Source organism: Drosophila persimilis, unplaced genomic scaffold (genome assembly GCF_003286085.1).
Source record: "Drosophila persimilis strain 14011-0111.01,24,50 unplaced genomic scaffold, DperRS2 tig00001116-arrow-arrow-pilon, whole genome shotgun sequence".
In the NCBI taxonomy this organism is placed as follows: domain Eukaryota; kingdom Metazoa; phylum Arthropoda; class Insecta; order Diptera; family Drosophilidae; genus Drosophila; species Drosophila persimilis.
Window position 1 is genome coordinate 51,164 of NW_020825422.1, and position 14,790 is coordinate 65,953.

General features: G+C 39.5%; 1 protein-coding gene across 1 annotated transcript in view; it reads left to right on the plus strand.

Annotated features, from left to right (window-relative positions):
* Nucleotides 1-14,790, plus strand: part of LOC113566856 — a 36,749-nt gene continuing 21,959 nt past the window's right edge. Inside the window, exons 1-6 of the mRNA XM_026994018.1 lie at nucleotides 1-27; nucleotides 10,743-11,106; nucleotides 11,141-11,244; nucleotides 11,340-11,502; nucleotides 11,626-11,702; nucleotides 14,179-14,277. Of these exons, the coding sequence (XP_026849819.1) occupies nucleotides 1-27; nucleotides 10,743-11,106; nucleotides 11,141-11,244; nucleotides 11,340-11,502; nucleotides 11,626-11,702; nucleotides 14,179-14,277 (834 nt within the window). The remainder of the gene's footprint in view (nucleotides 28-10,742; nucleotides 11,107-11,140; nucleotides 11,245-11,339; nucleotides 11,503-11,625; nucleotides 11,703-14,178; nucleotides 14,278-14,790) is intronic.

The window sequence follows — 14,790 nt, forward strand, 5'->3', positions numbered from 1 at the left end:
ATGACAAAGGAGGAATATCAGACCAAAGTATATCAATGAAAAAAAAAAAAAAAAAAAAAAGAATACTATAAATCGATGTTCAATCCGTTTTTCTGGATCGTTGGGGCTCAACCCTCCGATCTCTTTTATTGTCGTTTATGTTCTCAATTTTACAAATGTATATGTGTGAATATGCTCAGCGCTGTTGGCAGCGAGAGCGCGAGGGAAGATATATGTGTGTATGCATGTATATTAGTGCCGTCAAGTCATGGGAACATGCTGACGCTGCACTTGGGTCGCTCGAGGCATTCTTGAGTGAATCGTAGTACGATCACCCAGAATGTCTGAGACTTTATTGTTACGTAAACACTGAAACAAAGTGTTACAGTGTGTATTCTTTAAGTACCGTCGGTACAGTGGGTATTCGTAATAATCAATACTTTACTTTACTTTAATATGAGCATACTACATCTCCCTCCTTTTGAAAAATAACGTAATATAATGAAGTTATTTTATTTTTAGCTTTTACTATATATGTATACGAGTTATGTATTCTTAAAAAGACAATTTATATATATATTTTTTTTTCTTTTTAGTCAATTATTAGAATATTGAACTTTAATTAATATTGATAAAATTTAAAAGTTATTTGAATATAAATGCAGAGTAGTATATTTTTATGGTTTATATTTATGTATGGCCATACTAAAAATGATTAATAATTGCAAATCTTTAACCTATCCTTATGTACTTTCTGAGTTTTGTTTTTATTATCGGAGATTATGACGTTATCTCTTTCTCCGATACTTTCTACTCTATATGGTCCTATATATTTAAAATCTAGCTTATGTCCTGTTGCATTTTTCAATAAAACTTTATCTCCTACAGCTAAATTTAAATCTTTTAACTTTAAGTCATATAGCTGTTTATTTTTAATTTTATGCTCCTCGAGCATAATCCTTGCTCGTTTATATGCTATTTCTAATCTATATATACTCTCTTTAGAGTAATCATCTATGTTATATAGAGGTGCTATTCTATCTATAGTATTAAATTGAACTGGTAAGTTTGAAGACTTACCGAAAACTAGCTCATATAGACAATAATCATGTGCCATAGAGGGGGTTGTATTAAAACAATATACGAAGTATTGCAGCCATACATCCCAATCTGATTTGTCAGCTGAGATGTATGAGCGTATGAATTCGTTAAATGTTCTGTGGCTTCGCTCCACGGTTCCTACAGTCTGGTGATGATGTGCAGTAGAAGTTATGTTTTTGATGTTTAGATTTTTACATAAGTCTTCAATTATTGAATTTGTATATTCTGTTCCCATGTCCGTAATGAACGTCTTCATTGGACCGTACTTTAGAATAAAATTTTCAAAAATAGCTTTAGCTACTGTATTTGCACTTTTGTTTCTAATGGGTATGGCGAAAAGGTATTTTGTCAGGTCACATATTAAGGTGACTGCATATTCATTTCCTTGTTCTGATTTAGGAAGTGGACCGATCGTATCCACTATTACCCTATCAAAAGCCATGTATGGTGTTTCTGTAATAGTCAATGGAGTTATTGTGTGCTTGGTTACTTTAGCTTTTTGGCATTTTGGACATTTTCGTATGTAATTGGTTATTTCTTTAGTCATACCTTTCCAAAAATAATGTCTTTTGACCTTGGCCAAGGTTTTTGTTATGCCTGTATGTCCTCCTTGTATGGGATCATCATGTAATGTAGACAGTATTGCTTCTTTTTCTTTTTCATTTTTAATTAGGGTCACCGGGTTGAGTAGCGCTACTCTTATTGTTCGTAATATTTTATTGCCCATATTTTTAAAATTATCTATTGAAATGTATTCAAAGATATTTTCCCACGGTGCCACTTTGAGTTGGCTGATTTTTTGTTTACCGGCTTGCGTTTCAAGCCTTTGGAAAAACTGACCTAAGTCAAGGGTTCCATTAGTATACAAATCGCTAACATCATATCTTGCAGTAATTTTTTTTCCATGTTTGAAAAAACATAAATTATTATTAACATGCAAGGTCACTACTTTACGCACTTCGTCATTTTTGATGACTTCATATACGTTGGGCTTTGAAGCTTTTGTTAGAGATTGCCTAGGCAATTCTATTTGTTCTTTTCCTGCGCAGGATTTCTGTCTACTCTGTTGCCTGGTAGTGACTTTCGGGACTTTATTCGTATTTTGTATGTTTTTTAGGTCTGTGATGGTTATTCTTGATAACGCATCTGCTACATGATTATCTTTACCCTTTAGATACTCGACTGTAAAGTCGTATTCTTCTAATTCGAGCCGCATGCGTGTGAGTTTTGAGCTAGGATTGACCATTGAAAATAGGTATGTTAGTGGTCTGTGATCCGTTTTTACTGTAAAGTGTTTACCATAGATATATGGTCGAAAATGGGTAATTGCCCAATGAATTGCTGCTAATTCCTGTTCTGTAGTACTTTTGTTACTTTCACCTTTTGTGAATGAACGTGATGCATATGCTAATGGGAGTTGGAGTCCGTTATGGTTTTGAGTTAAAACCGCTCCACATGCTTGTTTACTAGCATCGGTGATTATGCAAAATTCTTTCTGAAAATCTGGGTACTGTAACAGAGTGGGTTCCATAAGTTTATCTTTTAAATATTGGAATGCATTTTGACATTCAGTTGACCACTCAAAGGGGACATTCTTTTTACATAATCTAGTTATGTGCCGGGAATAGTCGGCGAAGTTTTTAATAAAACGTCTATAATAATTGCAAAATGCAATAAATCGTCTAGCGCTGTCCGCATCATGTGGGACTGGATAGTTTTTGCTCTTTGCCTTTATAGGGAATTCGTTTGTTTCTCGTTACAATTGTTTTTGGTTTATACTTTTGTTCATTTAGAATTTGCCTTAAACATCTCTATTATTTTTGTGGACGCACCTCATCCATTATGGTCCGGTCCGAGACGGTTTTGCCTATCCTGTCCAGCCAGACTCGGACCGTACCGCAGTGCCACCGCCGGCCGTTCTCAGCGCGCAAGCCCCTTAGGGCGGAGGGCGACGAGGGGGCGCCGCTCACGAGAGCGTGCTGCTTGTGCTTTACCATCTGATAGACTGATGGACCGTATTGTCCATTGGCCATTGGCCGTGTTGGAAGTCGGCCTTGGCCTGACCCGGAGCTGGTGCTACCGATGCCCGTCTACCCACTGATGGCTGGGTCGGGGACGGAGAGGAGGCGGTTCCGTGTGGCACGGGGCTGAGGTGGGGACCTGGCGCGTCGGCGATTACACGAACGGGACACACACACCAATGCATTTTGAAGTTTTTATATTTTTTTTTGTACGATTTTTTTTCAGAGTTTTTGCAGTTGTCCTGATACATTATCTACTAGGTCACATTTAGGTTAGTCTTCCTTTTTTTTTGTTTTAGTGTATTTTTTTTTATGTATTTTTTTTTTTTTGTTTTTTTTTTTCATTGATATACTTTGGTCTGATATTCCTCCTTTGTCATTGCCAAGTCCTCTATGTTCGTTTTTAAACTCTATCTAAATTTTTTTAAATTATTTGCTATTCATTTATTCTTTTCAATAATAAAAAAAATTACTAATGCTTTGGGATCAATATGGTTTCTATATCGGACGTTAATTCTATTTTTCTGACAACTTGTGATCTTGCTGGTAGAAGAATTGTATTGTTACCAGAACTGTATGTTATTGGAACATAAATTTTAATTTTTATATTATTTGGTCCAACCAATCCTCTGCAAGTTTTAAGTCTATTAGGCAGTTTAATTCTTTTATAATATCAATGCCTATTATTCCATCACACGGAATTGCAAAATTTTGATTAACTAAATGGAAATTGTGTGGAATTATGTACTTATCCGTCTGTAGCTCTATTAGGGTAAGGCCTTGGGATGTTATTATACCTTCCCCTATTCCTTGAATATCTATTTTATTTTTTGTTTGAATGTCGTTAAAGACATCTGAATTTTCTTTTAATAATGATATATTGGCACCTGTATCTATAAGGAATGTAAGTTGTTTTCCTGTTTTAGAATTGAGGAATGCCACGAATATATTGAGATTGAGGTTGATTGTGAACCGCTGGATTTTTTAATTTAGTGTATCTAAAGGATCTTGGGAGTTTCCCGAAGCTGTCTGGGTAACACGAACATTGTTCTGTCGTGTGTTTCCATTGCTATTGTATCTTTGGTTGTTATAGGTTCCACCGTTATTACGGTTATTTCCCCTATAGCCAACACGACCTCTATTGTTATTATAACTATTGTTGTTGTAAATATGGTTGTGGTTGTAACCACGACCATTTCCTCCACCACGATAGTTACCTCGAAAGTTACTACCGCGGTAGACTTGTCCTTGTCTGGTGTACAATATTGAACTTGCGCTACCAGTCATCTCTGTACTACACTGTATATATTTTGCTACGGCATCATTCATTGTTGGGAATGTGCCTGCTTCTAGTATTGTTTTGAGTCTGCCGTGCTCGCAATTTTTAACCATTGTACTAATGGCCTCTTTGCAGCTGAACTTATCGGCGTGTTCCGCTGGCAAACCCTCATCAATGTATGATGCTTCTAGAAGTTTTCTCATATCATCAATCTCTGTTGTGAATTGGGCGGCTGTTTTGCCTTTTTGGCATACTTTTGCCATTTTAGCCTTTATAACATCTGATGACTCTCCGACAATAGTGTCTTGCAATTTCTTTATTATTGCGCTAATGGTGGTTTCATCTTGTATTTTATACAATGTAGTTCCTATTACTTTTGATTTAATTACTTCTATAGCTAAATTTTCGTATGGTCCTTTCGTTAGATCGACCAATTTGATTGCCGTAATGAATCTTTGTAAATGGAATTTCTGTCCATTAAATTCCGGAATGGCGTGCGAAATATCTTTGATATATGCCCGTTGGGCAATTGTTTCGTCTGCCATTGTGGTTGGTTCTTGCCCAACCACGCTGTTTGCTGAACTAGTCGACGGTTTGTCGTCGTTCACCGGATGGTTCGATCTATTTGATCGAGAATCGTCTTCCGATATAATGATAATATTTTTTACATTCGGGGGCCTGGGACTTATTGGCCTTGATTCCGATTCTACAGCTGGTATATATGTCGCAGCTGTGTTTAGAAGATTTGGGATGTGTATGTCTAGATTGAATTTTTCTTTAACGAATACTAATCGTTCCCTTAGACGTTTGAAGACGTCTGTAGATTGAAACCAATGTATATCAGTAAGTCTTTGTCTGTTTTCTAGAAAAAGTTCTCTGACCTCATTATATATGTTTACCAAATTAGTTGTATGTTTAATGACCGTACTATTTTGTGTAGGTCTGTTCTGCGTTAAGCATTTGTATGACTTATGTCCATATGTGTTTTTTAATGTTGTCCATTCCGATTGGGAGACAATCTAACATTAGCAATCACAATTCTTCCTAAAATTTCATTTTCTATTATTTGGCTGTTTACGAGGATGCCGGGTATGGCCTTTTGTGTGGCATCACAATGAATTAGTGGTGAAAAAGGTAAATTATATTCGTTCATATATGAGTATTCGAACTCGTATATGCTAATTGGATTGGGGAATGCGGCTAAGATTGCTTTAGCTCTATATTCGAAATTTTCATTCCTATCGTGGGTAGCCCTAATGGCTGCTGCTGTTCTACTAGACATTTTATTTTGTCTTTGTAACAATGTATTAAAGACGGGAATTCTACCTGAAGTGTACCCATGTACATGTATTCGAGCTCTATTATGCTCCTAGGGGTCGTTGAGACCAATTTTTTTTTTTTTTTTTTAACTCTATCTAAATTGTTTGCCCTACTCATATATCTCTTTTTAATTATCTTATTATGTTTTACATACAATGTTAAAAGGAATTGTAAAACAGTGACAATGGTTAAAATCAGAAGTAATAACCAGAGTGCATTGAGATCATCCCTGTGGTCTATTATTTTGACATTATTGACCACATTGGCCGTATTGTCTTTGGTCTGACTATTGTCAGAACCGAACCAACCCATGATGATGATTTTCTCTCAAAAATTGGTTTCTACAATGTTGGAGTTTTTTATTTTTATTTTATTTTTTTTTTAATTATTTGCTATTCATTTATTCTTTTCAATAAAAAAAAATTTTTTTTTTCTCATGGACACACATATCTATATACCCTTCCTTTTTTTTTTTTTTTTTACTCTTTAAAATTTCATCAATATAAATTTTTTTTTTTATATATATTTGATCAAAATGAAGGAAGAAAAAAAATGTTAAGGGACATGTGATCGATTTACAGGTTTTTCATTATATAATTCAACATCGATCACATGGTTTTAGTAATAGCCTAACAGAGGTTAGTATTTTCAAGTTTCACTTTAAGGGTGCTTCAACTCGAGATAGAAAATTATAATTATTGGCAATATGAGGCATGGCATTTCTGCAGCTCAATTGCGTTACTTCGCTCTTTTATTGGCGAAGTTGTTTATTGATTTCCTTGATGCGCTCTTGGCAGCGCTGTCGGTCCTCTTCATTTGTATATGTTTTTTCCAGGTCCCGCTCCAGACGTCGTTGTTGAAGCAGCCGTTTGATCCGGCCGCCCCTCTTTGTTTTCTTCCTGGGGCGTTTTTCTTGTCTTGCCCTGTACTCAGCTATTGTGAGTGGGCGTGGTCCATCGTTTGGATACACTTCTAAGGCCTCTTGTAGGCTGAGTGCGTCCCTTTGCTCGGTAGGAGCAGCGTCGGCGAAGTCTGGTGCATTTTCTGCTGCTGGAGTGTTTGTGTTACTGTCCATCGACGGTGCAAGGGGCGGTCCTATGCCACTCGCACTTATATTATTGGTCCTTGCTGGGTCTGGTGGGGGCCGGTGCTGGTCTTCGCACAGGTTTTTATATTGCGTGTACGCTCTTTGTAGCGCGGGCTGTTAAATCTCCTTGGGTATTATATATTCCTGGCCGCATTGTAGTCCCCAAGGTTAAGGGTATAAATTATAATGCAACATGGGTTTGTGCGTAATATCGTCGGCAGTCGTGCATTGGTCTGGCGAAACGGATGGTTTGGCTTTCTGCTGGGTTTTTTCCTTGGCACTGGCACTGGGGACAACACTATTTCAATACTTTTTCCAATTCATCAATTTTCTTTTGACTTGGTCCGATTTTTTTTTTTTAACAAAATCACATATTATTATATTTTTTTTCGGCCATTCTTTGTCTTTATTATTTTTGACACTTTTTTGAAAAAATTTTTCTCCTTTTTTTTTCAATCCTTAGATTGATCCATCGCGTAGGACATATATGGTCCTGTCACGGTCGCCATGTATGGTGTTTCTGTAATAGTCAATGGAGTTATTGTGTGCTTGGTTACTTTAGCTTTTTGGCATTTTGGACATTTTCGTATGTAATTAGTTATTTCTTTAGTCATACCTTTCCAAAAATAATGTCTTTTGACCTTGGCCAAGGTTTTTGTTATGCCTGTATGTCCTCCTTGTATGGGATCATCATGTAATGTAGACATTATTGCTTCTTTTTCTTTTTCATTTTTAATTAGGGTCACCGGGTTGAGTAGCGCTACTCTTATTGTTCGTAATATTTTATTGCCCATATTTTTAAAATTATCTATTGAAATGTATTCAAAGATATTTTCCCACGGTGCCACTTTGAGTTGGCTGATTTTTTGTTTACCGGCCTGCGTTTCAAGCCTTTGGAAAAACTGACCTAAGTCAAGGGTTCCATTAGTATACAAATCGCTAACATCATATCTTGCAGTAATTTTTTTTTCATGTTTGAAAAAACATAAATTATTATTTACATGCAAGGTCACTACTTTACGTACTTCGTCATTGTTGATGACTTCATATACGTTGGGCTTTGAAGCTTTTGTTAGAGATTGCCTAGGCAATTCTATTTGTTCTTTTCCTGCGCAGGATTTCTGTCTACTCTGTTGCCTGGTAGTGACTTTCAGGACTTTATTCGTATTTTGTATGTTTTTTAGGTCTGTGATGGTTATTCCTGATAACGCATCTGCTACATGATTATCTTTACCCTTTAGATACTCGACTGTAAAGTCGTATTCTTCTAATTCGAGCCGCATGCGTGTGAGTTTTGATCTGGGATTGACCATTGAAAATAGGTATGTTAGTGGTCTGTGATCCGTTTTTACTGTAAAGTGTTTACCATAGATATATGGTCGAAAATGGGTAATTGCCCAATGAATTGCTGCTAATTCCTGTTCTGTAGTACTTTTGTTACTTTCACCTTTTGTGAATGATCGTGATGCATATGCTAATGGGAGTTGGAGTCCGCTATGGTTTTGAGTTAAAACCGCTCCACATGCTTGTTTACTAGCATCGGTGATTATGCAAAATTCTTTCTGAAAATCTGGGTACTGTAACAGAGTGGGTTCCATAAGTTTATCTTTTAAATATTGGAATGCATTTTGACATTCAGTTGACCACTCAAAGGGGACATTCTTTTTACATAATCTAGTTATGTGCCGGGAATAGTCGGCGAAGTTTTTAATAAAACGTCTATAATAATTGCAAAATGCAATAAATCGTCTAGCGCTGTCCGCATCATGTGGGACTGGATAGTTTTTGCTCTTTGCCTTTATAGGGAATTCGTTTGTTTCTCGTTACAATTGTTTTTGGTTTATACTTTTGTTTATTTAGAATTTGCCTTAAACATCTCTATGGTTATTTTTGTGGACGCACCTCATCCATTATGGTCCGGTCCGAGACGGTTGTGCCTATCCTGTCCAGCCAGACTCGGACCGTACCGCAGTGCCACCGCCGGCCGTTCTCAGCGCGCAAGCCCCTTAGGGCGGAGGGCGACGAGGGGGCGCCGCTCACGAGAGCGTGCTGCTTGTGCTTTACCATCTGATGGACTGATGGACCGTATTGTCCATTGGCCATTGGCCGTGTTGGAAGTCGGCCTTGGCCTGACCCGGAGCTGGTGCTACCGATGCCCGTCTACCCACTGATGGCTAGGTCGGGGACGGAGAGGAGGCGGTTCCGTGTGGCACGGGGCTGAGGTGGGGACCTGGCGCGTCGGCGATTACACGAACGGGACACACACACCAATGCATTTTGAAGTTTTTATATTTTTTTTTGTACGATTTTTTTTTCAGAGTTTTTGCAGTTGTCCTGATACATTATCTACTAGGTCACATTTAGGTTAGTCTTCCTCAATCTCAATTTCTGTTTATAAAAATTATTTGTTGTGATTGATTCGGTTTCAAGCCCGAATACGTCACTAAAATTGGTACATAGTTTAGTTAATTGCTTCTTGAATTGTACTGGGAAATGTTTGCTTAATTCAGCTATGACAGTTTTTTCTCGGATTTTTTGAGTTGTTTGAATTACATTGTAATTCGAAAGTGGTTCATATTGTATGTTATTTATATGTACTAATTGGTTGGTACTGGTTGTATTCAGCAATCGGACAAATGTATTATTTTTTGAAGTTATTGTATTTGCTACATAAATACCAGGTTGAATTTCCTGGTTTGGGATCAATATGGTTTCTATATCGGACGTTAATTCTATTTTTCTGACAACTTGTGATCTTGCTGGTAGAAGAATTGTATTGTTACCAGAACTGTATGTTATTGGAACATAAATTTTAATTTTTATATTATTTGGTCGTATTATTAACCAATCGTCTGCAGGTTTTAAGTCTATTAGGCAGTTTAATTCTTTTATGAAATCAATGCCTATCATTCCATCACACGGAATTGCAAAATTTTGATTAACTAAATGGAAATTGTGTGGAATTATGTACTTATCCGTCTGTCGAGCGACATACGACATACGACATTCTTTTTACATAATCTAGTTATGTGCCGGGAATAGTCGGCGAAGTTTTTAATAAAACGTCTATAATAATTGCAAAATGCAATAAATCGTCTAGCGCTGTCCGCATCATGTGGGACTGGATAGTTTTTGATGACGTCATATTTCTTGTCATCTGGCAAGATTCCTTTATCTGTGCATTTATGACCAAGAAAGGTCACTTCATGCATAAAAAATGAACATTTTTGTGGATGTAATTTTAGGTTGTGTTTCGTACATATCTCAAAAATATCTGTTAAGTTTTTAAGCATATGTTTTTCGGAACAACCCATGACTATTAGATCGTCCATATACAGGAAGGCTTGCGAAGCTTCAAGTCCAGAGAAGGCTATAGTCATCATTCTTTGAAATGAATTCGGCGCTATTTTTAAACCAAATGGTAGTCGCGTGAAGCGATATGAGCCATTGCTCGTTGAAAAAGACGTTATATTTCGCGAACTTTCTTCTAGTTCGATTTGATGAAAACCTGACATTAAGTCAAGGCATGAGAAATACTTTGCTCTACCTAGTTGATCCAAAATGTCATCAATTCTAGGTAGTGGTAATTTGTCGGCCAGGAGTTTTTTGTTTATTTGACGATAGTCAACTACTAATCGCCATTTCTTTTGTTCTGAACCCGGAAGGGCTTTCTTTGGGACAAGTAGAAGTGGGCTGTTGTATTCTGATACGGATGGTTCGACAATATTGTCGTTGATTAATTTTCCTACTTGTTTTTTAATTTCCTCAACTTGGCTATGCGGACTTTGATAGTTCTTTATATATATAGGTTCGTCATCCCTCAATCTCAATTTCTGTTTATAAAAATTATTTGTTGTGATTGATTCGGTTTCAAGCCCGAATACGTCACTAAAATTGGTACATAGTTTAGTTAATTGCTTCTTGAATTGTACTGGGAAATGTTTGCTTAATTCAGGAGCAGAATCTAGTGGTGCGCCAGACCCTCTGGGAGCTACCCATCAGCTGCCCCAGCTGCAATGACCAGTTCTCAGATAGGAAAGATCTCTCCAGACACTTGGAGTTCGTTTGTGAGGGGCGTGTGGTTTGCTGCAAGTACCACTGCGTGGGCTGTTCTTGGAAGGGCCCCTACAAGGACAGCGTCTCACATGATTCCGACTGTGGGTTTCCCCAGAAGCAGGGAAAGGAGATCCTAGATATGCTGCATGTCGAGGACAGGGAGCTTGAGGCCCAAAAGCCCGTGTTGCAGCTCCATCGGGTGCTGAGTGCTAGCCGGGTGGAATTTTTCACCTTGAGAATGAAGTGGATACACCGCTCAGAGGGTTTACACCCACGGACCCTCGAGTCTGAGGTAAGGTTTTGGAGAACCAGAACTCGTCTGCAGCATACCTCTGATGATCTCTTATCCCGATCCCCACAGTCGATTCGTGCCTTTGTGGAGGATTGGGTGCTGCGTCTACGTCTGAAAAGAGCTGGGGAAAAAATCACCGTCAGCGGCCAGCTATTGCTTTCGACTACCCCACGAGTGTCCCTCATGGTTGACCATTTGATCCAGATGCCGCAGAGTGTCTGCAGCGCCAAGCAGCTGCACGACATACGCCCGCGTATCTACCGCCATATTTTCGATTCAACCGGCAAGTGCGCAAAGCGCCAGGAGCTTCCCTTGGCGGGACCTCAGGCCCTGTACCGGCTATTTGCCATGACCCGGATCCAGCTCCGTTTGTGGATGTTTTTGCATTATTGAGCTGACGCTAAAAACCTTTAAATTGTGGTTTAAACCTTTATTGGGCACATCTTTTGATTTGATTTTTAAATTCGTTGCTTTAGAGCTGCATTTTTAGGGTTTGGGCGCCTTCTGGATCTGCTCGTTCACAGCAAGACCTTCTTCAGCAGCAGCGTTGGCCTTATCATGGAAGTCGTGCAGAAGCAATCGAGTAAATTAGGCATACGTTTTTGTCTGGTCTGTTAAGGTCGGCTAGTGTCGGCTAGACTTACCTTAACGCTATCCTCGTTGAAAAATTCCTTGACCTTTGCCAGCAGGTCGTTGAGCTGAGCCTCAACTGGCTTGGTGGGCTCCTCACGAGGCACGGGAGCACACATGCACACCTGAAAGCAGAGTTACAGTAAAACCACAATCAGTCAAAGCAATCTTGGCTATTTTTATACCCGATACTCAAAATGAGTATTGGGTTATATTAGATTTGTGGTAAAAGTGGATGTGTGTAACGTCCAGAAGGAATCGTTTCCGATTCCGATAAAGTATATATATTCTTGATCAGCATCAATAGCCGAGTCGATTGAGCCATGTCTGTCTATCCGTCCGTCCGTCTGTCCGTCTGTCCGTCCCCTTCAGCGCCTAATGCTCAAAGACTATAAGAGCTAGAGCAACGATGTTTTGGATCCAGACTTCTGTGATATGTCACTGCTCCAAAAATATTTCAAAACTTTGCCCCGCCCATACACAATTTTAAAGATACGAGAAAATAAAAAACGAAGAATCGTAGAGAATGACCATATCTTTTAGAATGCAGAATCTGAATTGGATCGTATTATTATTATAGCCAGCATCAAGAAAAGAATTTAATTTTTTCTCGCCCTGTCTCTCTCTAACACACACGCATAGGCGGCTTTGCTTAGAGTAAAACAGTAGCGTCTAGATCTCAGAGACTATAAAAGCTAGAGCAAGCAAATTTGGTTTCCACACTCCTAATATATCGGACCGAGACGAGTTTGTTTCAAAATTTCGCCACACCCCCTTCCGCCCCCGCAAAGGACGAAAATCTGAGGCAACCACAAATCTCAGAGACTATTAAGGCTAGAATAACCAAATTTGGTACACACACTCCTTTAAGATGTCACTATAAAACGTATATCTCAGAATTTCGCCCCACCCCCTTCCGCCCACACAAAGGACGAAAATCTGTTGCATCCACAATATTGCAGATTTGAGAAAACTAAAAACGCAGAATCATAGATAACGACCATATCTATCAGATTGCTGAATCTGGATCATATCAGAACATTTTTGTAGCCAAAAGGAACAAATCAATTTGCATTGGCTACGCAGCGCCCGACGTCACGCTCAGACTGATTTTCTGTCTCTCTCGCACGCATTCTTTGTCGTGTCGTTTAATATTAGCGTCTGCCGGAGGAGAGCCATACTGACTTAGTATCGGGTATAACTGTAGAGTTGCGGTGTCCGCAGCAACTCACAACGTTCCCCCTCGTTTTTTTTTGTATTTGATCGCTGCTGAAGCGAATTTTTTTTGAGTAGCAAAACAGGAAGGAAATTAACGAATTAGATGTTATGCTTTTTTTGGGCGACGAAGAGTACAGCTGACCGACTTCCTCGAATAGGAACGACCGAGCACCCCAATCATCCTCTACGTCCGTCAATGGGCAAAGCAGGGGAGACCTTTCGTCTATTTCAAAAACTTTACGTCGATTTTCTAGGTCCGTACCCCCGAAGTCGATCCGGGAATATAGGCATTTTTGTAGTACTCGATCATTTTTCTAAATTTCCTTTCGTAACTCGGTTCATGGAGGAATGTTTAATTGCTGATAGTGTCAGATAACGGCGTTCAATTCAAGTCACACAAGTTCAAGGATCTGTTAGCGAAATACCAAATTCGACATTCGTACACCGCCGCCTACGCTCCCCAAACCAATGCCTCAGAGCGGGTAAATCGCTCGGTACTCGCTGCTATCAAAGCGTACATTAAGCCCGATCAATCCAGTGTGCATGCAGCCATCAAAAGTAGCCCATATCCTGTTGCTTTTGGCCAAAACATGATTACTGGCGGTTCAACTTATCAACTCCTACGAAACCTCAGTATGTTGGAGGACCGAACAGTAGTCTTTGATCGCGACGATTCCTTCGAGCTAATTCGCAAGACCGCTGCAGAAGCAATGAAACAGCAGCATGTTCGCAATGTAAATATCTATAATCTTCGAAGCCGAGAAGTAAACTTTCAAGTGGGTCAAGAAGTGTCTAGACGAAATTTTGACCAGAGTAGTTTTGTGAAAGGCATTAATGCGAAACTGGCACCTACGTTTCGGAAAGCTCGCATTAAGAAAAGATTTCCAGGGTCGCTTTATTGGTAAATATCACGCAAATAATATTAAACAATAAATCGTATCCAGCACTCCAAGTGTGGATCACGCTTTGGTTAGCAAGACCCCAAACTGTGATTTCAGCGGGGGGTGTAATATTCAACGCTTATCGTGTCTTCTTGTATTTTAATTATCCACGGCTAACTCCCAAAATTATAGCCTAAAACTAGGCCGTAAAAAAATTCGAGTTGAAGATCTTGTGAGCTTTGATAAAGCTTATCAACAGCTGTTTTGCGACCAAGCGGCAACGCTTTGATATACAATTTTTCTGCAATTGCCAGACCGCCGTTCTGGCTGTTGCCATCTTCAATAAAACGCGTGCCTGCTGCCCCAGTTGTCGATCGCTCATTAGAAACTACGATCAGGAGCAGAATCTAGTGGTGCGCCAGACCCTCTGGGAGCTACCCATCAGCTGCCCCAGCTGCAATGACCAGTTCTCAGATAGGAAAGATCTCTCCAGACACTTGGAGTTCGTTTGTGAGGGGCGTGTGGTTTGCTGCAAGTACCACTGCGTGGGCTGTTCTTGGAAGGGCCCCTACAAGGACAGCGTCTCACATGATTCCGACTGTGGGTTTCCCCAGAAGCAGGGAAAGGAGATCCTAGATATGCTGCATGTCGAGGACAGGGAGCTTGAGGCCCAAAAGCCCGTGTTGCAGCTCCATCGGGTGCTGAGTGCTAGCCGGGTGGAATTTTTCACCTTGAGAATGAAGTGGATACACCGCTCAGAGGGTTTACACCCACGGACCCTCGAGTCTGAGGTAAGGTTTTGGAGAACCAGAACTCGTCTGCAGCATACCTCTGATGATCTCTTATCCCGATCCCCACAGTCGATTCGTGCCTTTGAGGAGGATTGGGTGCTGCGTCTACGTCTGAAAAGAGCTGGGGAAAAAATC